The sequence below is a fragment of the Periophthalmus magnuspinnatus genome, chromosome 6, assembly GCF_009829125.3.
Source record: "Periophthalmus magnuspinnatus isolate fPerMag1 chromosome 6, fPerMag1.2.pri, whole genome shotgun sequence".
NCBI lineage: Eukaryota > Metazoa > Chordata > Actinopteri > Gobiiformes > Gobiidae > Periophthalmus > Periophthalmus magnuspinnatus.
Window position 1 is genome coordinate 33,433,683 of NC_047131.1, and position 27,748 is coordinate 33,461,430.

General features: G+C 44.7%; 1 protein-coding gene across 1 annotated transcript in view; it reads left to right on the top strand.

The window, feature by feature from the left end:
- Positions 1 to 20,514: 20,514 nt before the first annotated feature.
- LOC117372286 (protein arginine N-methyltransferase 8-B) overlaps positions 20,515 to 27,748 on the top strand; it is a 30,156-nt gene continuing 22,922 nt past the window's right edge. The window contains exons 1-2 of the mRNA XM_033968069.2: positions 20,515 to 20,726; positions 24,396 to 24,551. Of these exons, the coding sequence (XP_033823960.1) occupies positions 20,538 to 20,726; positions 24,396 to 24,551 (345 nt within the window). The 5' untranslated portion in view covers positions 20,515 to 20,537. The remainder of the gene's footprint in view (positions 20,727 to 24,395; positions 24,552 to 27,748) is intronic.

Sequence of the window (27,748 nt, forward strand, 5' to 3'; positions counted from 1 at the left end):
ATGATGCATCAGATTCATTTGGGCTCAAGCTGCACGGCTCCTGTGGGGACGGGACGATACTAAGGTTAAATAAAATAAATAAATAAAAACTATCGTACATCGTCCCATCCCTCATGGGTGTGTCCGCTCTGGGTGTGTCCCCTCTGGGGGTGTCCGCTCTGGGTGTGTCCACTCTGGGTGTGTCCACTCTGGGTGTGTCCGCTCTGGGAGTGTCCCCTCTGGGTGTGTCCACTCTGGGTGTGTCCCCTCTGGGAGTGTCCGCTCTGGGTGTGTCCACTCTGGGTGTGTCCACTCTGGGTGTGTCCGCTCTGGGAGTGTCCCCTCTGGGTGTGTCCACTCTGGGTGTGTCCCCTCTGGGAGTGTCCCCTCTGGGAGTGTCCCCTCTGGGGGTGTCCACTCTGGGTGTGTCCACTCTGGGGGATCTGGACGTTTATAGAGACTCTGCTCAAATGAGAAGCTCCACATTATTATAATAAATCTCATCCTCTCAGTGAGTCTCACCTGTCGTTAAACTTTTAGGACAAGCACAAACTAAAATCTGGGCACATTTTCAAAAAGGCGCATTAGCGCCACCAACTGGGTAAAAGATGAACCACATAAAATGATAGTGGACATAATGACACAGCCCCACAGAGAACAGACTGACAGCTCAGGATAAACGGCTCCACCACAGCGTCACCAACGGCCGAGAGGAAACAGGAGGAAATGAGGCGTGTCAGCGCCATCTGCAGCTGGCACAGTATTTATGTGACTGAAAATAAAGTGATAGCAGAAAAGATGAATCTACAGCAGAACCAAACATTTAAACCTAAAGCTCCATAATGTAAAGCTCCAGGTCGTGTGTTTGCCTCAGAGGCTCCTCCCCCTGAGCGCGGCCTGATCATCGTTTAAATTATGAGCCTCATTGTTCTCGTCACATGAATCTTCATCATCAACTGACAGAAAATGAAAGTCTCTGAGGCGACACGTGAAAGAGGAACAAGTGAAGTGATATGTTCATCTGATCAGAGTTTGCTTGTTCTCTCTGTGAGTCCTGATCAGGATCTGGACTTTTGTAGAAGCTGCTCGTCTGTGACCTCTGACCTCTGCTCCTCGTTCAGGGTCAAATGCAGACGACAAATGGGACCAATGAAATTGACCCTGTTTCTTTTTATCAGTGCACGACAGACAGTGACTGTGAGATATAAATATAATATATAATATAATAAAGATATAAATATATTATTAAAGCTCCTTTAGTCACATGACTCGTGCGGTTTGAGTCGTTTAAATATGAAAACACAGATTTTGGCTTTGAAATTATAATTTATGTTCTCTTTATCGCCCCCTGCAGGAGCTCGTCTCTTCCATCTGTCTCTTGTTCATGTCTCATACGTCTTTCTTGGATGGTGCTCCTCCACCTGCCTCCACCTGCCTCCACCTCCCTCCTCATCCTCCTCAAACTAATGGAGCACATAACAGACTAAAAATAGCTCCGGACACAAAGTCAATTCCTTTTTCCCTCTTCGTTGTGTCTTCCTCTGGTTCTATTTTTTCTGCGTCCCTCAGGAGGGAGTCGAGCGCTCGTCAGGTCGTTTATCAGGTGGAGGATTTGGACGTATGTCGTGGGTCGTGGCTCCGCCCCCCCTCGGTCTGACCGCAGAGGTGAGGGGGCGGAGCTATGATGGAGGCCAGAGGGACTTAACTAAAGCTGCTGTGGCCCAGAGTATTACTGTGTTTGATCAGCTCAGTTAAGCCTCTGATGAAGAGATGTGGAGGAGGTGAAGCAAATAAAATGAAAAAACGTCAAAATCAGATTTATGTGTTAATCTCATTTAAACTGGGATTATTTATCACACAAACTGTATCTTTAATCCATGTTCTAACACCGATCCCTCCTCAAAAACAGACCTGGAGTTGTGTTTTGTTTCATTCTCACATGTTTGAGTCACTTTATTATTAGTCTGTAACATCTACAAAGATCAAAATGCGACGTTCCACCTTGTGATGTCATCAAGTGGTAGTTTTCAAGTGAACTCCTCCTCCTTTTACCTTTAGTTCAGTCGAGATGATGATTCAAATGATTCTATAAATGAAGGTGTGTGGAGTTTAAAAACACAGTGGAGCACTTCCTGTATCACCACATGATGACATCACAAGGTGGAACAGAGTGTTTTCAGTTTGAGAGAAGAACTCAGCCTAAATCTGCAGGTTTGTGTGTTAAACATGTGAGAATGAAACAAAACACATCTCCAGGTCTGTGTGTGACGAGGAAACATTAAACAGATCATAAATAGGGTCGTGTGCTCCTTTAATCTCTGCTTCAGTCAGTTTAAAAACGTGGCGTAAATTGGTGTGAAATTAGATTCTGAATGATTCTGTCCCTCGCTCTGCCTCATTAAACCTGGAGGACACATTTTTCAGTGGCTTTAAAAAAAATAAACATTATAAAAACACAGTATTAGTGTATTCCTCTGTGTGTTACGCCTCAGTATTCAGAAATACACAAATTACAGTTTTCAGTAAATCGTATATTCATGATCGTGTTTTAAGGCAAAGACGATTTTCTGTCACGGTTGGGATCATAGACTTTATATAAACGGACTGTGACCTGCAGCCGCCATCACGTCCAAACAGGAAGTGATCATAGGCGCAATATAGGCTCCACTTCACTCTCTCTGTCCTCTCTCTGTCCTCTCTCTGTCCTCTCTCTGTCTCTGTCCTTCAGACTCATTCTGGTCTTAAATGTTCGTATTAACCCTCTACATGATCCTGGGGTTTTTATTTCACTATTGTGTCTGTAAATCAAGATCTGAACATTAATAACAGACAAATCAGGTCCTTCTTTCCCCGAGGTCGCTCCTGTTAGCGTTAGCAACAGGTTTGATTGACAGCGTTGCTAAGGGAAGAGGCGTTACCTTCAACATCCTCGCTCCTGATTGGCTCTTTGGTTGCTATGACACTCGTGAGTCAGTCACTTCTTTACAGTCTGTGTTTGGGACATTTATCTTAAAAAGTATTTTCTGATGCATTTTAGAGACTGAGGTTTTACTTTTCCTTCAGTTTGTTTTGTCTTACAGAAAAGACTCAAGGTGTTTGAACAGCTCTGTGTAAATGTGTTGACAAGAAACTCCCAGAACATTTAACCCCAGATCACATGATGCATAAGGACAAAGACGAGCACCAGGACTGAGACGAGGAAGAGGCTTTGAGCTGTTCTGCTGCACAAAAATGGAACAAACTCCAAAGACAAACTGAACTGGAGACTTTAGAGACACAATCACAGTTTAATGATCAGGACGATTGTCCTCAGACCTGCTCCTGTTTTTAATGTTTTAAATGGACTTGTATTTATTTATTGGTTTGTTTTTTGTTTGTATTTTTGAACAGTTGACCCATAAAACAGAGTCTCTTTGTATAAATAAAGATAAAACAGGATGAAGTCTGGGCTTTTTGCCACAAACCTCAGATCAGTTTGAGTCTCATTAAACCTCAGGCTCATTTAAAAACAACTTCACTGAAAAATAAAGTCAAGGTCCAAACTTTTACTCGTCCTTTTCTCATTTTTCAAGATTTATTTCAAGAAACTCGTCCAAACTTTCTCCCGTCACAAACAATTGAAACGATGGATTGATTCGACCGTTGTGTTGGTTCCAAATTGTTGTGCGTTCATTCTGAGTGTTTATGATTGTGCGTTTGTTCAACACAAAACAGAATCCTCCGCACAAACGTGGCCCAGACGCACAAACAGCAGGAAAAGGTTAAACGGAGCTAATCACAGCGACAGAGGAGCCATTACCACCGTCTTGTGTGTAATGAAGCTGGAAGTGCGGCCGACTCCCCAAACGCTGCTCGTAAACGGAGCGGCTCCACACACAATGACACACAACGACACACAGGCTGGGACGCACACAACGACACACAAAGACACACAACCACACACAAAGACACACAGAAGGCACACAACGACACACAAAGACACACAGAAGGCACACTAAGACACACAACGACACACAAAGACACACAACGACACACAGGCTAGGACGCACACAACGACACACAAAGACACACAAGCTAGGACGCACACAAAGACACACAACGACACACAGGCTGGGACGCACACAACGACACACAACGACACACAGAAGGCACACAAAGACACACAACGACACACAGAAGGCACACAAAGACACACACAACAGGACACACACAACGACACACAGGCTAGGACGCACACAAAGACACCCAAAGACACACAGAAGGCACACAAAGACACACAAAGACACACAGAAGGCACACAAAGACACACAAAGACACACAAAGACACACAAAGACACACAAAGACACACAAAGGCACACAAAGACACACAAAGACACACAAAGACACACAGAAGGCACACAGACCAGGACACACACAACGACACACAGACCAGGACACACACAATTACACACAGTCCAGGACACACACACTGTTTTAATGTTAATTTTATGATGATTATTTGTGATTTGTGGGATTTTAACGACTTTCTTATTCTGTAAAAGGTGAAACAGCCAGAGAGAACAGCTCAGGACACAGTCTGCTGTTCATCTACATAAGAGAATAAACAGAGAGAACAGCTCAGGACACAGTCTGCTGTTCATCTACATAAGAGAATAAACAGAGAGAGCAGCTCAGGACACAGTCTGCTGTTCATCTACATCTCAAAGACACTGAGTTAAAGAAGAGATTTTTGTTTGTTTGAACAGGAATGAGGCCTGAGACACCACCTGTCCCTCATCTATAACTCCACCCTCAGACACAAAGCAAACAAAGAGAACAATAGAGCAAGCCAGGATGATAATAGGTGTGAAATCACTCATTAGGGGCTTGAATGACTATGCTAAGTAGGCACAGTGCACACTTAGTGAAGCTCAATAGACCGAATCAATAAACAGAAACAGTAAACGACAGATGTTTTTAGTTTCAGTGTCGTTAGCGCCTCCTTCTGACAGATGTAAGGCGGTGTCCAGGAGGAATCTGGCCACAAATGAAGAAGCGGTTTGTAGCTGCAGCAGCCAAACGTCTTCACTCCTACAACAGATCTGTCTAAAAATAGAAGAATTAAAACGATCCGTCAAAACAAACCAGATTAAAAACGACGCAGATTAGAGCATTTCCTGTTTTAAGCGAGCGCCGCGTCCACGCTGTGAACGAGCCTCTGCAGCAGAACCACACGACCATCTCCAGAGCAGCTGCTGTTTCCCACTGAGCCTCTGTGAGATGGATGTGTTCATCTCTGCAGCAGCGATCACGAGACGGGGCCACACGTGTCTGTGTTTGGGCTGAGTGTGAGTCAGACGAGTTAAAGCTCCACGTTACGCTGTTTTCTCCTCTGTGTTTGGATGTTTCCTCGTCACAAACAGACCTGGAGTTGTGTTTTGTTTCACTAGAATCATTTGGATCATTTCAGCTCCTCGAATTAGCAATTTTGACTGAGCTAAAGGTGAAAAGAGCTGTTGAAAACTACCACTTCATGACATCACAACGTGGAACGGAGCATTTTGAGCCACTCTGCAGATGAACAGTTGGTTTTGTTAGATTTGCTCTGATGAATCACCAAACGAGCAAACATATGGAGGAGTGTTTGAGTTGGCAAATCCGAGCAGTGAGTCTATTTATTACTTCTGTTTATTCACAACAGGGACCAGTTTTACTGCATCACCAGAACCAGACGTAGATAAACTCCACACTCGGACTAAATAACACCTCAGCTCAGAGTTCACTGGTCCCTGGTTTATCTCAGGGGTCACGTTCTAAAAATAATCCACAATAAGCGAAATCTGTGAAGTATCATCTTTATTTTTTACATTATTCTCTCTGTTTTTGTCTGTCAAACCCCTCACCACACACTTTATACACTTTTCTCACACAGGCGTTAACATTTTCTCACATTTCTCTCTCGTTTAAACTCTCTCAAAGTTCAAACCTTCGTCGGCGTCTTTGTCGGTGCAGAACGTTTCATCGACATTGTGGGTTTTGTCGGGGAGAAAACAAATTGCAAACGTACAGCACTTCAGAGTCACACTGAGATCCAACGTTTATGTAAATTTGTCTGAGCACATTCTGTACTGGACAGGAGACACGGCACGGAGGAGACTGATGGACAATGGTCTACAGTCCAACAGCCAATCAGGACGCACGACACAATGGTCTACAGTCCAACAGCCAATCAGGACGCAGGACACAATGGTCTACAGTCCAACAGCCAATCAGGACGCACGACACAATGGTCTACAGTCCAACAGCCAATCAGGACGCAGGACACAATTAATGCACATTCAAAAAAAATTCACGAAACAGCGAGACCGTAAAAGATGAACCACGATATAGTGACAGACAACTGTAAACGAGGTGTAATTCTCCCTGTACAGACACAAGTGCACAGCACTTTACATCAAGAAACCACCACTTGATGACATCACAAGGTGGAACAGAGCATTTTGAGCTTTGGAGATGTTACAGACACATAATTAATGATGTGTTGAGTGTATTTGGGTTTGTTTTTGTCATCACAACATGATTTAAACCTCACAGGTGAAGAACGGACCAAATCCTGTGTGCGTCCATGTCATGTTTCAGTGATGTCATGTTTCGGTGACATCATGTTTCAGTGACATCATGTTTCAGTGACGTCATGTTTCAGTGATGTTTCAGTGACGTCATGTTTCGATGATGTCATGTTTCAGTGACGTCATGTTTCGGTGACATCATGTTTCGATGATGTCATGTTTCAGTGACGTCATGTTTCAGTGATGTCATGTTTCAGTGATGTCATGTTTCAGTGACGTCATGTTTCAGTGGTGTGAGCCGTTTCCGTTCTGTAATGCCTCTCTGTTGTTAAACTTGTTCTTCATTACGTGGTGTTTCCTCTTTACACAGACGTGGCTTCAAAGCTTTTCCAGCCTGATCGAGTTTCAGACACAGAGCCGTTTCCTCCAGGTGAAAGAAGAACATCCGAGCACTTTGGAAAATCATCAGCTCCAGTCGGACTCACAAACACAATTAGGGAAGATTGGTCGGATCAGGATCCAGTGATGGAGAAGGTTTTTCTTGTGGCTCTTTTCTAACGAGCAGGAAACCGGAGGGTCTGATTAGAGCCTGATTATTCTGAGGAGCAGGAAAATGGATGTGAACGAGACGAGTCTGTGTTTGGTCGTTTTGTGGATTTGGGACATTATTCTGTTCCACTTTTTTCTTTATAGTGAACAAAGATCCTCTGTGTCTCAGTCGTCCAGGTCTGAGCCACAGTGAAAGGAAAATATAAAATCTGTCTCTGGACAAAAAGGTTTAAAGTGAAGACGTTTCTCTGCTCGTCCAAGTCTCTTCTTCAGTTCTGGTCAGATTCCTGCTGGACACTGACTTATATCCGTCTGAAGGAGGCGCTAACGACACTGAGACTGTAAACACCTTAAAGTGCGTTCACATCAGGGCAGACTGTACCAACGCCCTCAACGCCCTGAGACTGTCCCAACGCCGTCCGGAGCTCAGTCGCTCAGTCGCTCATTTCCATCATGTGATTCTTAAAAATTCTCATAACATTTAGAACAAACTGTAAAACTTATTTTCTGTGATAAATTCGTTTGCTGCTTCCTCTGTTTCTTCTGCTCAATGTTTTGTTAAACCTCCATGTTTGTTTTTACCTGAGTGCAGCTTCTCTCTGATTGGTCAATCCACCTGTCAATCACACGCTCCAGATCCGCTCGTCTTTGTAAAGTTCTGAGCGTGTGGTTCAGGTGAGATAGTGGGCGGTCTCACCTGTTAGCATACGAGCTAGCAAAACATCTTCACTCTGAAACTTTTGTCCAGTCTCCAGATTTGAATTAAATGTTTGCAATGATCGAGCTGTTAGTTTGTTTTTGTTTTACATTTTGGACACTGAACTCCGTCCCTCATGAGTGCGGCGGTCGTTGGTTGTTGGTCGGCGGTCGTTGGTCGTTGGTCGGTGGTCGTTGGTCGATGGTCATTGGTCGTCAAAGGGGCAGCGGGTTCAGGTCGGTTGCCGTGGAAACAGCCTGACTGCCTAGAACCATGTGACCTGCATGAAACTATAATGTGCCTTTGTGTATTTATGAGAGTGAGATATAAATAAATCATACGTCACATTAGTATTTTTGGGCCGAGCGCTCGATCTGGAGAGGTTGGATTCTGCTCTCCTCACTCCACAGATCTGATCCGTCTGTTTGTAAAAGAAAACAGGTCGATGTTTCTCACCTCTTCCTCCTCTCGGACGCGTTTATTCTGAAGCGTCACATGAGACACATTTAGAATATTTTTACTTTTTGGTGGAGAGTTTAGATAAACGTCATCATCAGGTTAAACTTACAAGTCAGACCTGTGGAGAGGCGAGCCTGATGACAGTAAAAATACATATATTCCAATTAATCCGGTTAATTCGATCTCTACCGATACAAGCAGGCAGTAGATGGCTCACAGAAAAGTTACATAATGCAGCTTTAAGCACATTGTGTGAAATATGTGAGATCTGTGACGCTGCACTTTGCTCTGACGTCTGGAATTTACACTTTAAAAATTAAAATAAAAAAAAGACTAAATAAAATGTCCAAAGTGCAGAGACAGAACACGGATCGGCCTCGTGCGACGGCGGTCTCCTCGTGCGACGGCGGTCTCCTCGTGCGACGGCGGTCTCCTCGTGCGACGGCGGTCTCCTCGTGCGACGGCGGTCTCCTCGTGCGACGGCGGTCTCCTCGTGCGACGGCGGTCTCCTCGTGCGACGGCGGTCTCCTCGTGCGACGGCGGTCTCCTCCCGCTCGCCGTAAAATCGTTTGGGACTTTGAATCGTGTTCCATTCTCTCTGTGATGTTTTTATGTTGATGTTTCCTAATCATGAATATTTAGCTTTAGTTTTTTTAATTTAATTCACAAAACCAGGACAGAATCACAGTGAAAAAACTGATAAAAATAAATTATAATGAAGACGACGATAACAGACGTTTATAACGACGTAAAGTTCAAAAATAACATTAATAAATATTATCAGTGACCAACAGAGAGACAGTGAAAAGATGCACATTTATTTATTCTTTTTTTCTATTTTACTACTGTTTTTTTTATTTTACTTTTTTTATTGCATATTCTGTGTGGTTTGTGTTTTGTTTTCTGTGCCGTGTTGTTGAATATTACACTTATTACATTCATCAAACAGGAGGGATGTAAAATGTTAAAATGAAATAAAATATATAAAAATAAATTAAGAAAAACAATCACAGTGACATTACACAACGACACAAAAGAAGCATAAATAAAACTTCATGTGACTGTGTTGTACTTTCTCAGAGGCGTCAGTTAAAGGGAGGGCATCAGGCACAAACACTGATTCTACATTTTCATTCTGAAGTAAAACAGAGTTAGTTTTACTCGACTGATGATGATGTGGTTAATAATAATCCTGCTCAGTGCGAGAGGAACTGCATGTGTTTGTCTGAGGAGCCAATGGGGCCAAATCTGTGGGATTTTGACCGAACGCCTCAAAGTCAGACTCCTCCCTAAACGTCAGACTCCTCCCCAAACGTCAGACTCCTCCCCAAACGTCAGACTCCTCCCCAAACGTCAGACTCCTCCCTAAACGTCAGACTCCTCCCCAAACATCAGACTCCTCCCTAAACGTCATGATCCCGTAGAGCGGTGGATCTGGTCAAGGACAGTCGCCCCGCAGGGGTCAGTGAGCAGAGCCGTGACAGGGCTGGGGCGCGGCCAACACGGGTCGCGTGGAGGAGGAGGAGGAGGAGGAGGAGGGATGAAGAGATGGAGGGTGGAGCAAAGGGGAATGTCCTGCTCTTAAAATAAAGCAGGTAAAAAAGGAGAGATTTTTGCAAACTCAGAGAAAAAGAGTCAGAACAAACTCAGAGCGAGAGAATCGATTCGATTTCATCATTTCACTGCAAAAATCCTCACCTGGAGACGCCACACCTGACAAACCCCGCCTCCACAGACTGAATCACATGACACAGACCCCGCCTCCACAGACTGAAATTGTGTTGTTTGGTTGTGTTTATTGATGTGTTGGGGTTGGTTGTCGGGCTGTGGGGTGGCTGGGTGGGTTTGGTGGGTGGGACTGATTTTAATGCTTTGTAAAGCACTTTGTGTTACTTTTTTGTATGAAAAGTGCTATATAAATAAAGTTTGATTTGATTTGATTTAAATCACCTCGAAGGGCGTTCATGTTTTGGTTGATGGGGGAAACCGGAGTACCCGGAGGAAACCCATCCAGACACGAGGAGAAACATGAAAAACTCCACTGTCATGATCCGCACTGTCCGCTCCTGGTTTTCCTCCCTGTGTGCTCTTCCCCCTCCCTCACCTGCCTGTACCTGGAGCTGGGCGGAGCTCTCGGCTCCTCCCACGCGCACACCTGCTCTCCATCTGGCGAATCACCACACCTGCCGTGGATAAGAGGAGATGGGGGAAGACACTCAGTGGGAGATCGTCTGCATGTCCTCACCCTGTCTGTGTCGTCTTCTCTTGTTCCTGTCGTCCCTGTGTTCCTGTCGTGCTCCGGCCCTGGATGTCTCCTGCCCGCTCTGCCCTACGCCCGTCTGGTCTGCCTGTCTTCCTGTCGTCCCTTCATGTTGTCTGTCCCTGTGTCCCGTGTTCCTGCTCACCTGCTCACCTCCGGATCACCCTCTGTTTGTACTTGTCCCATTTCTACAATAAATCCTGTAAATATTCCCCGAGTCTGCATCCTTTGGTCCGCTACACTCACCCGTTATGACATCCACACAGAAAGGCCTGGGCGACCCGGGGATCCAACCAAACCTTCTGCTGTGAGACATGAGCCACTCAGCCACCGAGATATACACACAAAAACACAACAACACACAAAAACACAACAACACACAAAAACACAACAACACACAAAAACACAACAACACACAAAAACAAACAACAGGAAAATTCAGACAAAACAAAAAAAATCGGCCAGACGAGGAGGAGGAGAGGGTCCATCTGTCATCGGGGCATCTGACAGAGTTACACTCCACAGGGGGAGTGGGACAGGGGACAACATGTGAATAGCATTGCTGATGAGAAAATAGGACAAAGCAGAGGATAGTGCTCAGGTTGCCATACTTCCCCCAGCTAGTTACTCCTACTGCAGCCTGTCTTATCCCGGGTTTGTCCCTAACTCCCTCACTATGTAACCTGGTCTATACCGAAGAGGAAGGTTTTAAGCCTGGTCTTAAATACAGAGACTGTGGGGGCCTGTTTAACATCAGCAGGGAGTTGATTCCATAGCACAGGAGCTTGGTAACTGAATGCTCTCCCTCCCACTGTACTTTTGGACACTCTAGGAACCACTAATAGTCCTGCATTCTGAGAGCGGAGTGCTCTGTTTGGCTGGTACGGGACAATAGCATCTTGCAGATAGGATGGGGCCAAACCGTTTAGGGCTTTGTATGTCAGGAGGAGGACTTTGAATTTGATTCTAAGCTCGACAGGAAGCCAGTGCAGATATTTTAGTACAGGACTGATGTGGTCTCTTCTTTTAGTTCCTGTTAGGACTCTGGCCGCTGCATTTTGGACCAACTGGAGGCTCCTTATAGTACAACACGACACAGACCCCGCCTCCACAGACCCCGCCTCCACAGACCCCGCCTCCTCAGACTGAGTCACATGTTTGATACATAAATGTGTGGAGTCTCTGTTCATGTCAAAGTCTCATCTTTATATTTTTCTTTTCTCTCTTTTCCTCAGTTTCTTCGCAGCAGCTTCAGCTTCACCTGTTTCATAAATGACATGATAAAGTTTTTCCCTCGTGGCGTCGAGTCCTGATCAGAGTCTGGTCTCTGGTCCAGGACAGACTGAGGTCCAGAGGCTCTTAAAGGGATAATTAAAGTCATATTTAAATGTTTAAAGGGATATCGATGCAGAGACTTTTGCCGCAGTGAAAACAGACGTTATATTTAAACCCTGAGCTCTGTCCTCGACTGACCTGCACTGACCTGAGCCACAGACCTGAGCCACAGACCTGAGCCACAGACCTGAAGCACAGACCTGAGGCACAGACCTGAGGCACAGACCTGAGGCACAGACCTGAGGCACAGACCTGAAGCACAGACCTGAGTCACGTGCTCTCGTGGCGGGAGCGCGCGCGCGCCGCGTCAGCTGGGTCTATTTTTAGAAACAATGTTGCAGCGAAGAATCAAACACCGAGACTCAGAGTCTGTGAAGAGCCGCGGGAAGAGCCGCGTCTCCGGCTCTTCAGGCACCGGCTGTTCGGCCACGGGCTCATCAGGCATCGGCTCTTCAGGCTCCGGCTCTTCAGGCTCCGGCTCTTCAGGCTCCGGCTCTTCTGCTGCAGGTGTCTGTTGCGCACAGGACGCGCTGGACGCACGCGCAGAGTCTCTGATACCACAGGATGTGTGCGTGTGCACGTGCGTGTGTCCGTGTCTGCGCGTGTGTCCGTGCGTGTGCCCGTGCGTGTGCTCGTGCGTGTGCGCTCGCGGGGGGCGCGCGCCGCTGGACGCCAAACTTTTGCTCCGTGGAGCCGCTGAATCTGACCCGGTGCGTGTTTCCTGTGAGGAGCTGCTCTGCTTCTGCTTCTGCTTCTTTTTCTTCTTTTTCTTCTTTTCCTTCTTTATCTTCTTCTTTTCTCTGACGCTGATGCTTCGTGTCTTGGGGCCACGCGCTCTGCGGGATTTTCTCGTTTGAACTTTTGCACATTTTGTGCACATCCTGCACATCCCGGGCACATTCTGCTCCTATGGGCGTCAAACACTCGTCCCGCTGCGTCCTCAGGAGGAAAATGGCGGAGTCTGAGTCTGAGGTAAGTCACAGCCAAATGTAAAGATGCGGAGTTTGTGACGCTGCGCGGGACTGATGCACCAAACTGGACAGGACAGAGGGACAGAGACAGAGACACAGAGACAGAGACACAGAGACAGGTCAGAGACACTGAGACAGAAGCAGGACACTGGACAGGGACAGGACACTGGGCACAAACTGGACACCGACAGAACAGACACAGGACTGTGATCTGCTCCTGTCTCTGTGTCCAGGACAGAGACAGAACACAGGACACAGGACACAGGACACTGGACACTGGACACTGGACAGAGACAGGTGCGGGTCTCAGTGACTGTGGACAGACTGTGGTTTGTGTAAAAGTCTTTGCTGCTGTGGACAGAGACACCAGGACAGAGTTTAACCTGAGACTCAGAAGAGTCTGAGACTTTTATTTAGTCCAGATTTAAAGACACTTTAAACACAGTGAGTCTCAGAGTCTCAGGACAAAGTGGATCAACTCGTCTCAACATGTAGTTTTCAGGCGTGAGTCCAGTTTCTATGACATAAGTCTCCAGAGATCAGGTCTGTGGAGTGGCGCTGTCCGAGGTGCTGCAGACTCTTTTTCCTGTGGGACAAACTGAAAACAGTTTTATTCTGAGCTCTTTTCCTTCGCGCTCGTCTCTGTTTGTAAAAACGTCTTGACTGAGGTGAAAGTTTTTCATGACAGACTCAAAGAGCAGAGTCTGGAGTCGTGAGGCTTCAATTATTCATCCTAAAAAGTTCCCTGGAAGTGGTGGACGGCAGAGGCTCGGTGCAGTATCAGCAGTGTGGAAAATCATGCAGTACATTATAATGAGAGGAAGGACCCACTCCTCCTCCTCCTCCTCCTCCTCCTCCTCCTCCTCTTATCTCCACAGCTCTAAGTGCAGTAATGGCACTAAACCAAATGGGTTCCTCTGCACTTCCTCATGAAAAAATGTGAAACCACATTGTTCCTTTGACCTTGTGTCGTGTGGATGGCGTTGATTTGGCTTTGATTTGGTGTTGATTTGGTGTTGATTTGGCGTTGATTTGGTGTTGATTTGGCTTTGATTTGGCTTTGATTTGGTGTTGATTTGGTGTTGATTTGGTGTTGATTTGGCGTTGATTTGGCTTTGATTTGGCTTTGATTTGGTGTTGATTTGGTGTTGATTTGGCGTTGATTTGGTGTTGATTTGGTGTTGATTTGGCTTTGATTTGGCTTTGATTTGGTGTTGATTTGGTGTTGATTTGGTGTTGATTTGGCGTTGATTTGGCTTTGATTTGGCTTTGATTTGGTGTTGATTTGGTGTTGATTTGGCGTTGATTTGGTGTTGATTTGGTGTTGATTTGGCTTTGATTTGGCTTTGATTTGGTGTTGATTTGGTGTTGATTTGGCGTTGATTTGGCGTTGATTTGGCGTTGATTTGGTGTTGATTTGGTGTTGATTTGGCTTTGATTTGGTGTTGATTTGGCTTTGATTTGGCGTTGATTTGGTGTTGATTTGGCGTTGATTTGGTGTTGATTTGGCGTTGATTTGGCGTTGATTTGGTGTTGATTTGGCGTTGATTTGGTGTTGATTTGGCGTTGATTTGGCGTTGATTTGGCTTTGATTTGGCGTTGATTTGGTGTTGATTTGGCGTTGATTTGGCTTTGATTTGGCGTTGATTTGGTGTTGATTTGGTGTTGATTTGGTGTTGATTTGGCATTGATTTGGCTTTGATTTGGCGTTGATTTGGTGTTGATTTGGCGTTGATTTGGCTTTGATTTGGCGTTGATTTGGCGTTGATTTGGTGTTGATTTGGTGTTGATTTGGCATTGATTTGGCTTTGATTTGGCGTTGATTTGGTGTTGATTTGGTGTTGATTTGGCGTTGATTTGGCTTTGATTTGGCGTTGATTTGGCGTTGATTTGGTGTTGATTTGGCGTTGATTTGGTGTTGATTTGGTGTTGATTTGGCTTTGATTTGGCTTTGATTTGGTGTTGATTTGGCGTTGATTTGGTGTTGATTTGGTGTTGATTTGGTGTTGATTTGGCTTTGATTTGGTGTTGATTTGGCGTTGATTTAGCGTTGATTTGGCGTGACATTGATCTGATGTCGAGTTATTAAAAGTGTCCAGTTTCATATTTGGACGTCTTTTACTGATGGAGTGTTTCATTTCCTCCGTTGCCGCGGTCACAGTCTCACTCTTCACTGCAGAGGGTCAAAAAGAACAAAAAAAAAAAAAGGACTGTCCATAATTAATGTTTTTTATTTGTTCATTTTTCTGGGCTGCACAAACAAAACTCGGTCTGTGTCGTGTGGAGCGTGGGACATTTACAGCTGTGACTGTTTTTTTGCTTCTTAAAAAACAAAAAACAAAAAAAACATCTTGCCTCTCCACAGATCTGATCTATACCTTGTCTTAATGTGTCGCCTGATCATTTTAATGAGTCAAATGCAGAGGGGAAACATCTCTACGGGCGATGCTAAAGTGTACCTTAACTTTAATGCTATACTGGGGACATTTTTGCATAAAGAACAAGCATCTCTATGGATACGAGCAGAAACACACCACCCACACACCACCCACACACCACCCACACACCACCCACACACCACCCACACACCACCCACATGACCCTTTGGAGCAGGGCCGTCCACAGACATTTTGGGGGCCCAGGGTAAGAAGGCGAATATGGGCCCCTTTAATATAAGTTAATAGGATGAAGATCCAATTCTGGGCCCCTGATGTTCAGACCTGCCACGATAACAGTTTGAAGAAAGAAAAACTGTGATAAACGATGATACACTGGTCCCTCGTTTATCTCAGGGGTCACGTTCTAAAAATAACCCACAACAGGCGAAATCCGTGAACTATCAGCTTTATTTTTACATTATTCTCTCTGTTTTTGTCTGTCAAACCCCTCACCACACACTTTATACACTTTTCTCACACAGGCGTTAACATTTTCTCACATTTCTCTCTCGTTTAAACTCTCTCAAAGTTCAAACCTTCGTAGGCGTCTTTGTCGGTGCAGAACGTTTCATCGACATTGTGGGTTTTGTCGGGGAGAAAACAAATTGCAAACGTACAGCACTTCAGAGTCACACTGAGATCCAACGTTTATCCATAAACTAAAAAAGCAAACTGAAAAATCCACGAAACAGCGAGACCACGAAAGGTGAACCACGATGTAGTGACGGACGACACTGACACAATAAGAATAAGAATGTCGGATGATTCCAGAAAACATGTTTTAAAAGACAGTGTCATTAAAATGTCTGAGCTGCAACACATAATGTCAAGTTTATTTCTATAACACATTTAAAACAACTTCACATAAAAGTAAAAAAAACAGCAAATATACAGACACACGACACACAGGAAAAGAACAAGAACACACCTGTGTCCTGTGTTAAATACCAGGGAGAAGAGGTTTTCAGTCTGGTCTTAAACTGTGTTAGACTGAGAGGATCTGACAGGCAGAGGGCGCTGTTCCAGAGTCTGGGCGGAGCCACAGAAAAGGCTCAGTTGCTGATCAGAGTCATTAATTGAACCTTTTCCAGCTCAAACGTCCCCCCTGCACAGAACAAACACACACACTGTAAATATTCTGCTCCAGATTTCATACACTGAACCAAAAGTTGATATAGTTACCTTTTTTTTATATTTACAATATTATGCCCCATTTGACCCCGCCCCCATCACTGCCTGATTGACAGCTCTGCAGCCCCGCCCCCACATTGAACAGGTCCAGAGCCAACGCAGCGTTTGGACTTTTATAACAGAATCAGATCAGAGCTGCATTCTCACGTTAGAGTCCTCATCTTCAGAGTGTGTCCTACAAAGATGTGTCCTACAGAGATGTGTCCTACTGAGGTGTGTCCTACAGAGATGTGTCCTACAGAGATGTGTCCTACAGAGATGTGTCCTACAGAGGTGTGTCCTACAGAGATGTGTCCTACAGAGGTGTGACCTACAGAGATGTGTCCTACAGAGATGTGTCCTACAGAGGTGTGTCCTACAGAGATGTGTCCTACAGAGGTGTGTCCTACAGAGGTGTGTCCTACAGAGATGTGTCCTACAGAGGTGTGTCCTACAGAGGTGTGTCCTACAAAGATGTGTCCTACAGAGGTGTGTCCTACAGAGGTGTGACCTACAGAGATGTGTCCTACAGAGATGTGTCCTACAGAGGTGTGTCCTACAGAGGTGTGTCCTACAGAGACGCCTATACTTGGACGTCGCTAACCTGCAGCCGCTGTGTTCCAAACAGGAAGTGATCATGTGCACTTCCTGCTCCATTGACTCTTTGTCCATTTCACTTTCTGTGTCCTCTCTGTGTCCTCTCTGTGTCCTCTCTCTGTTTTCTCTCTGTCCTCTCTCTGTCCTCTCTCTGTCTCTGCTGCTTCAGTCTCATTTTGGTCTTAAATGTTCGTATTAACCCTCTACATGATCCTGGGGTTTTTATTTCACTATTCGCTCCTGTTAGCATTAGCCACAGGTTTGATTGACAGTGTTGCTAAGTGTCCGCTCCCTGTTAAACCAGCGATGTGGACAGGAAGAGGCGTTACCTTCCACAGCCTCTCTCCTGATTGGCTCTTTGGTTGCTATGACACTCGTGAGCTTCCTTTGAGCTGAAGCTGTGACGTCTCACTCTTAGTTCACTTTACTCACTCTATGTCCTGGAGTGTCTCCTAAACAGACGCCTCGTCTGCAGCTGCAGTGTCGTCTTAATCCTGCTGTCGCCTGCAGTGATTTACGCTGAGCGCGGCGGCGTTTACAGAGCCTCATTGGATTTTGTATTAAACTTGGCGTTCTCTTAATCACATCTGCCTCTCGTGTCAGTATCGACTCGGAGCTTGGACTCGATCCAGATGTTTAAACGAGGTCTTTGTTCTGCCCCTCGTCTCATTCTGTTAATCAGGACAGACTGAAAATGAAGTTTAATTGTTTTTTCACTTTAGTTTATTTTACAACACAATACGATCGTGATGAGATTAAACAAACTGTGTCTGCAGAGTTTGGACTGAATCATGTTTGAGTTTCATCTTTGTCCATGTTTCAGATCTGAGACACATTCACATAAACCTGGACAAAATAGAACAGGCCTTTTAAAAACAGAAAAATCTTACAAAAATTATTGCTAACCACTCTGCCAATGTGTCCAGCAGAAACTCCCAGACCTCCCTCACCCCAGACACTTCCTCCTGTGGGCCGATATCGTCACAATCTAAAACTTCAAACATCATTTTGACAAAAGGAGTCGATCGAGTTTGACGCCACAAAATCACAGCAACAATGAACTATTTTCAACACAACAAACAGAAGCTGTTCCTTGTGTCCAGTTTATGTGTTTTTCCCGTTTCAGTGTTTGGGGCGACAGTGGCTCAGTTGGTAGAGTTTGTCCATTGATCTGAAGGATGAATGGAGTCGTTGGGTGTGTGTTTGAGTGGTTCTTTTGAGTCACTTTTAGTCTTAAAGTTGGAAAAGTGCTGGAAAATGTGACTATTTATAATTTTTACCATTAGTTTAAATTAGAATCTGACTTTGACACAAATCTGAGCAGAATTTATCGTCTCAACCAGGATTTAGTTTGTTTGTCTTTAGGTCAAACCTGCAGATAAAGGTCCAACATCACACAAACCTGACTCTTCTAAACTTTAATCCATGTTCTAATGCTGTTCCCTAGTGAAATAACACACCGCCAAAGCTCAAAACACTCTGTTCCACCTTGTGATGTCATCAAGTGGTAGTTTTTTTTCAAGTTAACTCCTCCTTTTACCTTTAGTTCAGGAGTAGATTGACAAATTTCAGGACTGAAATGATCCAAGTGATTCTAGTCAAGGTGGAGTTTAAAAACACAGTGGAGCACTTCCTGTATCACCACATGATGACATCACAAGGTGGAACAGAGTGGGTTTTTTTTCAGTTTGAGAGAAGAACTCAGCCTAAATCTGCAGGTTTGTGTGTTAAACATGTGAGAATGAAACAAAACACAACTCCAGATCAGAGAATAGTGTAATATCGGTCCTTTAATGTCTGATTATCTCATGTAAAAACATTGTCAGGTGGTGCAGGTGGTGCAGGTGGAGTTTTTATGGCTCTAATAAGGAGGTTGGGTGTAGCTGATGAGGCTAACAAAGGCCCATTAAAGTGCACATCTCCCATCGCTGCAGTTTGTTGGACTTATCGACTCGACTCTTTACAGCGTGAGGGAATAAGGAAACAGTCCAAAGTGTTTGTGCGATGATCCGAGCTGGAAATAAACTCACTGTCTCCTCCTGGTCCAGTTGTTCATGTAGAAGTAGAACTCTCCAAAATGAGAGTTTATCGTGAAAAGTAAATTATAAAATGTGTTAAAGGCCCATGTGACGCTGCTCTAATGTCGTTTCCTCGTCACTGAGGAGACTCTAGAATCAGGATCTGCCCACGAGCAGAAATCAGCAGCTCTGTGTCCTCCAGAGACTGGAGCTTCATCACTGATCAGCTGCAGGTGTGTCCTGCGTCCTGATTGGCTGTTGGACTGTAGACCATTGTGTCCTGCGTCCTGATTGGCTGTTGGACTGTAGACCATTGTCCATCAGTCTCCTCCGTGCCGTGTCTCCTGTCCAGTACAGAATGTGTTCAGACAAATTTACATAAACGTTGGATCTCAGTGTGACTCTGAAGTGCTGTACGTTTGCAATTTGTTTTCTCCCCGACAAAACCCACAATGTCGATGAAACGTTCTGCACCGACAAAGACGCCTACGAAGGTTTGAACTTTGAGAGAGTTTAAACGAGAGAGAAATGTGAGAAAATGTTAACGCCTGTGTGAGAAAAGTGTATAAAGTGTGTGGTGAGGGGTTTTACAGACAAAAACAGAGAGAATAATGTAAAAAAAAAAGATGATACTTCATGGATTTCGCTTATTGTGGATTATTTTTAGAACGTGACCCCTGAGATAAACCAGGGACCAGTGAACAGAACCTTTAACATCTGACTTACACTTTGACTTGCACTAAATCTCTGATTGAACCTGCTGCTGTTACTTATGTAAGACACACACACACACACACACACAGGTCTCGTTTCAAACAATGAGGCTTTGAAATCTCGTCCGAGCTCTGTGAGCCTCGTCTTTCAACCAGAATTGTTCGTTCAGTTTAAAATAGAAACAGATTAAATCAAAAGGAGTTTCTCTGATGGAGCTGGAGGGATTTTGAGTTTTATTTTTAGACGTTTAAAGGCTCGTGTCACTCTGTTTCCTGATCTACTTTATGATGTCACTTCCTCGTCACACACAGACCTGGAGTTGTGTTTTGTTTGTTTTTTTTGTTTCATTCTCACATGTTTAACACACAAACAAACCTGCAGAAAACACTCTGTTCCACCTTGTGATGTCATCATGTGGTGATACAGGAAGTGCTCCACTGTGTTTTTAAACTCCACACATCTTCATTTCTAGAATCATTTGGATCATTTCAACTTCTGGAATTGCTGAAGTCGACTGAACTAAAGGTAAAAGGAGGAGTTAACTTAAACTACCACTTGATGACATCACAAGGTGGAACAGAGCGTTTTGAGCTTTGGAGATGTTACAGACTAATAATAAATGAAACAAAACACAACTCCAGGTGTGTTTTTGAGGAAACATCATTAGAACATGGTTTAAAGTTCATATGAGTCCAGTTTGTGTGACGTTGGACCTTAAATACTCCATTTTAAACTTTAATCTTTATCTTGTGTTTGCAGCCGACACAGCCTCAGCCGATCCGCATCATCCCGTCTCAGCCCATGTCGCTGCCTAAGCCCGTGCCTTCGGTCCAGCCCGTCCCTCGTCCCGCTCTGCCCCCCCACACGCCTCACGCCTCCAGCCTGCCCACCTGCCCCGGCCGAGGAAAGATGGCCAAGCTCCTCAACCCGGAGGAGATGACGTCCCGGGACTATTACTTTGACTCCTACGCACACTTTGGTATCCACGAGGTATGTGCAGCTACACAACGCTACGCTACGTTTTGTTTTACTGATTCTTTTTTCAGATCAAGGTTTTAGTTTGTTTTCATCCCTGGAGGACGATAGCGCCATCTGCAGTTCTTCATGACAGTATGGCAGTGGTGTGTGAGAGTAAAAAGGCCCCTCGTCCCGATTTAAAGTCCTGTGTTTCTGTTGCGTCCTTAATGCAGCACACAGTGTTTGTTGTTCTCTGTCCTTGTCCAGATTGTGGTTCTCTCTTTTACGATGTTCAGAAATGGCTGATTTGAGTCGCTCCTGTTCTGTTTTCTGCGAGTGAGAAGTCAAAACTGTCAGGGATGAAAATAGAGTAAACCTTGATTTGTGTCTGTGTCCCTCAATCGTCCAGGTCTGATCCCAAAGTAAAAGAAAAATATAAAATCTGTCAACTGGACAAATCGTTGTAGGAGTGAAGACGTTTCTCTGCTCTTCAAAGTCTCTTCTTCAGTTCTGGTCAGATTCCTGCTGGACACTGACTTATATCTGTCTGAAGGAGGCGCTAACGACACTGAAGCTAACGCCTGTTTGTTTACAGTTTCTGTTTGTTGACTCTGTCTGTTGTGCTACTCTACAGTGTGCACTGTGCTGTAAGCATGTTCCTTTTATCCGATCAGAAGAATCACTGGAGCAGAGAGTAGAATCACTCGGGTTTTATTGTTCTCTATACATCCAATCTAATACACGTCAGGCGTGATGCTGTCCCTAGTACGTGCACGGAGATCTCAGGGGCGCTCCTGTTTTGATCTGAGTGCCTGACCCTGAACGCCACATTTAAACATAAATCATGAATATTCAGTAGCTCGGTGTGGACATCTTCTTCTTCCTTCTGGCACTCCTCTACCCTCCAGGCGCTCCACTGGCGCAGCATTATCTGTAACAGCTTAATCTGAGGACATGCTACACAATCTATCTATTGTCACAGTACGTTCTTTTCTCTGCGATAGGGCAAGAATGGAGTGTGTTTGTGCAGTGTTGTCCTAAATCTCCTTTTAGTCTAATCTTTAATATTATGAGCAATGACGTTTACGTCCTTCAGTGCCTAAGTCATACTCAGTGTAGTCATTCAGGTCCCTAATGAGTGATTTCACATCTATTAGCATCCTGGCTAGCACTACTGTTCTCTTTGGTTTACTTTGTGTCTGAGGATGGAGTTATAGATGAGGGACAGGCCTCATTCCTGTTTAATGAAGGATTGTCTTTCCAAACAAAAATCTCTTCTTTAACTCTCCTCTCAATCCATTTCTTTTCTCTGGCTCAGATCTGACCCTCTCTCTGTTCAAAGCAGTGGTCAGTGTCTTTGAGATGGAGATGAACAGCAGACTGTGTCCTGAGCTGTTCTCTCTGTTTATTCTCTTATGTAGATGAACAGCAGACTGTGTCCTGAGCTGTTCTCTCTGTTTATTCTCTTATGTAGATGAACAGCAGACTGTGTCCTGAGCTGTTCTCTCTCGTGTTGGTTCTTTCTCTTATGGAGTGTGTGTTTCTCCAGTGTGACGCTCACTCTTCACTGAATGGAGGAGACACATTACTTTGTTTGTGTCTCGGGGTTTTGTCCTTTGGATGAATCAGTTTCTCTCTGAAAGTGTTTGTAGGTTTGAAATAGACCAGAATCTCAAATAATTCTCTTCAGTTTTTCAGACACTGTGTGAGGAATAGTTACACCTTTCCTTCTCGTTCAGATTCCCTGTTGTCCTGTTTTTATTTCTCTTAGATCTATTTTTTGAATAAAGGCCTTAAATATCATTTTTCCCCCGTCTATAACTCCATCGTCTGAATCAAAACAAAGAGAACAGTAGTGCTGCCCAGGATGCTAATAGGTGTGAAATCACTCACTAGGGACTTGAATGACTACACTGAGTATGACTCAGACACAGTGCACACTTAGAGTAGCACAACAGAGTCAACAAACTAAAACTGTAAACAAACAGGTGTTAGCTTCAGTGTCATTAGCTCCTCCTTCAGACGGATATAAGTCAGTGTCCAGCAGGAATCTGACCAGAACTGAAGACGAGACTTGGACGAGCAGAGAAACGTCTTCACTTTAAACCTTTTTGTCCAGTTGACAGATTTTATATTTTGCTTTTACTATAAACCTTAGTTTGAAAAAATAATGTATTAAAATAAATGATGAGACCAGATGAAGCTCGAGGAAACACAAAGTGAGAAGAGTGTAAAAATAAAATAATGAAATGTTTTGAATGTTTCTGAATTTATTTAAGAAAAGAGGGAAAAGTGCATATTAATGAACATTTAGACAAGTATAAATATGACAGATTATAGTCGTGTAGATCATTTTCACCTTCAGACGCCCGACAGGTGTTAAAAATAAACACACACATAAACACACACTGTTTACAGTTAGACAAGACGAGAGCAGTGATCAGTGTGTGTTCAGTGTGTTCAGTGTGTGTCAGTGTGTTCAGTGTGTTTAGTGTGTTCAGTGCGTTGATTCAAGGGTCTGTGGTTCAAATCCCCTCAAATCCTCACATTAAATAGTGAAGTAGTGAAGGTCACAGGTTGGTGGTTGAATCTCCAGGTGAAGACTGTGTCCTTGAGCAAGACACTGACCCATAAAAAAAATATATTAATGTAAGTTTGTAAACCTGGTACATATATTATCTCCAAAACATCACCTGCAAAAAAAAAAAAGTCTAAAAAGCTTAGTTTTCTGTCTGTATTGATTTGTTTTAATTGTGATTCCGAGCGTTAAAACCAAACACCACTTCATCTAACTGGTCTTTAAAAAGTGAGTAAAACATGAAAACCTTTGTAATGTTTCTATTTTAGACGACACGTCTCCATTATTTCTGAGTCCAGATCAAATATTCAGGCGTGTCATTTTCCTGGTGCGTGAGTGACACTGCGGCGAGCGGCGTCTGACAGGTGAGTCCTGGCTCTGCGCCGACCTCCATCACCTCGTTCAACTCCGAGTGTTTTGACAGAAACGGGACAGTGTTTATTTAAAGGTTAGAATCGGCCGGTCCCATTAAAGGACGATCATGTCCAACGCTCGTCCAAAAGAGCTGAACCTGGAGGAGCGGCCAAGTCCCTCGGCCAAGTCCCGCCGCCAAAAGTGTGAGGGAAAGGACGTCCTGAAATAGAACGTTCAGTTTTAAAAAGAAGATTCTCCAAATATGTTTTTTTAATAAGTTTGATATGAAGATCAGGGCTTTGAGAAACAATAAATGATAAACACAGACACTGGGGAAAAGGGTTAAGTGTCTTGCCCAAGGACACAATGATTTTTCTGTTGAGAGCAGGATTCTAACCGCCAACCTTCAGATGAGAGCACAAACACTCACACTCTGTCACTGAAATCTACAACAAACACAACGATACAAAGAGGAAGTGTTTTTTAAGAAATAATTGAACAATATCGTGAAACCTGGAAGTTTAAATCTCTGTTTATGTTTATGTTTATGTTTATGTTTATGTTTATGTTTATGTTTATGTTTATGTTTATGTTTATGTGTCCATGTCCATAAACAGACACTCGTCTTATCGTCTGTGACTCTGCGTTCGGTCGTTTTTATAAATCCTCTGTTGTTCTTCGCCTGTAAAACACGAGACTCCAGGTCTGTCAAACCCCAGGGGCCGTTTGGCCGTATTGTTCTAATCTGATCTTCTTTGTTCCATATTCAGGAAATGCTCAAAGACGAGGTGCGGACGCTGACCTACCGTAACTCCATGTACCACAACAAGCACATCTTCAAGGACAAAATCGTGCTGGACGTCGGCAGCGGCACCGGGATCCTCGCCATGTTTGCTGCCAAAGCTGGAGCCAAGCACGTGTACGGAGTGAGTCCAGATTTGTCTTTTATCATGTCACTGTGGGTTTTTTTGCAATATTTTATTTTTGCTTTCAGTTTAGAACAAAGAGACAAAAGGCGTTTGACGTTTGGGTGTAACGGGGTTTTTCTGTCCTGTGGTGTGACTCGACTTTGCAGCAAATGATTTTCAAAAACAAATCGATTCTACAACAATTGTAAGGAGCCTTTTCACAAACGTTACATAATCATCTGTTGAACTGTTCAGGACAGTGTGTGCTCAACTGCGCCCCCTAACTCTCCAAATTTCCAATGTCCAAATTTATGTCCAAATTTATCTCTGAGGTTTTTGTCAAGTCACGCTAAAATGTATAAATATTTAAAGATCAGACCGTGGACAGGGGCTGGGGGTGGGTCTAGGGTCAGGGGTCAGAGGTCAGGGGTCAGTCAGTGGACAAGGAGCTGCAGGTGGACGTCACTGTCACATGTTACACACAAATAAAAAAAATACTTCACCAGAGACACTTCTGTCTTTAGAAAGAGGCATGTTTGTGTCTCAGTGCTAATGCTAATGCTAATGCTAATGCTAATGCTAATTTTGAGGCGTAATATTAAAACAACACAAACTGAAATGTTCTACAAATAAACACAACTGTGTCAACTTTATTTCAATGAATATTACAGGTTGTTTATTTTATGTTTTCTGATTTTAAGTAAAGTGTTTGACACAAATGCTCAGTGTTTGTGATTTTGGACAAGATTTCCCCAAAGTCAAACCAGAAACTGTTTATTTTGTGGTTGGACGAGTTTGAACAGACAGAGCAGTGTGTCCAGAGTGAGTGTGTCCAGAGTGAGTGTGTCCAGAGTGAGTGTGTCCAGAGTGAGTGTGTCCAGTGTGTGTGTGTCCAGAGTGTGAGTGTGTCCAGTGTGAGTGTGTCCAGAGTGAGTGTGTCCAGAGTGAGTGTGTCCAGTGTGAGTGTGTCCAGAGTGAGTGTGTCCAGTGTGAGTGTGTCCAGTGTGTGTGTGTCCAGTGTGTGTGTGTCCAGTGTGAGTGTGTCCAGTGTGAGTGTGTGTCCAGTGTGTGTGTGTCCAGAGTGAGTGTGTCCAGAGTGAGTGTGTCCAGTGTGAGTGTGTCCAGAGTGAGTGTGTCCAGTGTGAGTGTGTCCAGTGTGAGTGTGTCCAGTGTGAGTGTGTCCAGTGTGAGTGTGTGTCCAGTGTGTGTGTGTCCAGTGTGAGTGTGTCCAGAGTGAGTGTGTCCAGTGTGAGTGTGTCCAGAGTGAGTGTGTCCAGTGTGAGTGTGTCCAGTGTGTGTGTGTCCAGTGTGTGTGTGTCCAGTGTGAGTGTGTCCAGTGTGAGTGTGTGTCCAGTGTGTGTGTGTCCAGAGTGAGTGTGTCCAGAGTGAGTGTGTCCAGTGTGAGTGTGTCCAGAGTGAGTGTGTCCAGTGTGAGTGTGTCCAGTGTGAGTGTGTCCAGTGTGAGTGTGTCCAGTGTGAGTGTGTGTCCAGTGTGTGTGTGTCCAGTGTGAGTGTGTCCAGAGTGAGTGTGTCCAGTGTGTGTGTGTCCAGAGTGTGAGTGTGTCCAGAGTGAGTGTGTCCAGTGTGTGTGTGTCCAGTGTGAGTGTGTCCAGTGTGAGTGTGTCCAGAGTGTGTCCAGTGTGAGCGTGTCCAGAGTGAGTGTGTCCAGTGTGAGCGTGTCCAGAGTGTGTCCAGTGTGTGTGTGTCCAGAGTGAGTGTGTCCAGAGTGAGTGTGTCCAGTGTGAGTGTGTCCAGTGTGAGTGTGTCCAGAGTGTGAGTGTGTCCAGTGTGAGTGTGTCCAGTGTGAGTGTGTCCAGTGTGTGAGTGTGTCCAGAGTGTGAGTGTGTCCAGTGTGTGAGTGTGTCCAGTGTGAGTGTGTCCAGTGTGAGTGTGTCCAGTGTGAGTGTGTCCAGTGTGTGAGTGTGTCCAGTGTGAGTGTGTCCAGTGTGAGTGTGTCCAGAGTGAGTGTGTCCAGTGTGAGTGTGTGTCCAGTGTGAGTGTGTCCAGTGTGAGTGTGTCCACATGTGGAGTGTGTCCCAGCACATGTGCATTAAAGGGGTAACACAGAGGGACCCGTCAGCTGAATGTAATCGGTCTCATGTCTGACCGTTAGCACACAGGACACACACACATGGACACACACACAGGACACACACACAGGACACACACACAGGACACACACACATGGACACACACATTAGCACAGGGACACACATATGGACGTACTGGAGCCTCTGGTCACACAGGACACGCACATGGACACACACACATGGACACACACAGGACACACACATGGACACACACATGGACACACACAGGACACACACATGGACACACACAGGACACACACACAGGACACACACAGGACACACACATGGACACACACATGGACACACACATGGACGTCCTGGAGCCTCTGGACATACAGGACACACACACATTAGGACATGGACACACACAGGACACACACATGGACACACACACATGGACACACACACCCCGACACACACATGGACACACACACATGGACACACATGGACACACACACATGGACACACACATGGACACACACAGGACACACACATGGACACACACATGGACACACACATGGACACACACATGGACACACACATGGACACACACAGGACACACACATGGACACACACATGGACACACACATGGACACACACATGGACACACACATGGACACACACATGGACACACACATGGACGTCCTGGAGTCTCTGGTTCCAGACTGAACCTGCCGCCGTCTGGTGGTGATTAGTGGGGACATGTCTCTGGAGGACAGTTGACGTTATGTTTGTGTGTGTGGCCCTCAGTCTGTGTGAGCTGCTCTCTGCCTTAAGACGGTTTACATTTATTTAGTTTAGTTTAATTTCGCTGAAAAAAATATTGTGATGTTTATGGAAAGATTTTAATATTTTTCTTAATTTATAGTTTTTTTCTTTTTGACTGTTGTTTTACTCCATGTTCTAATGTTTCCTCTGAATCAGACGTGGAGTTGTGTTTTGTTTCATTCATGTGTTTGTGTGACACTTTATTATTCGTCTGTTTGTGTGTTAAACGTGTGAATGAAGTGTGTGACATTAGTGTGATCAGAGCTAATGATGCACATGTGCTCTGTGTGTCTCACTCGTCCTCTGTCCAGTCAAACATCTGAAGGTTTGTCTGGTTCACTCATTATCGTATGTTCC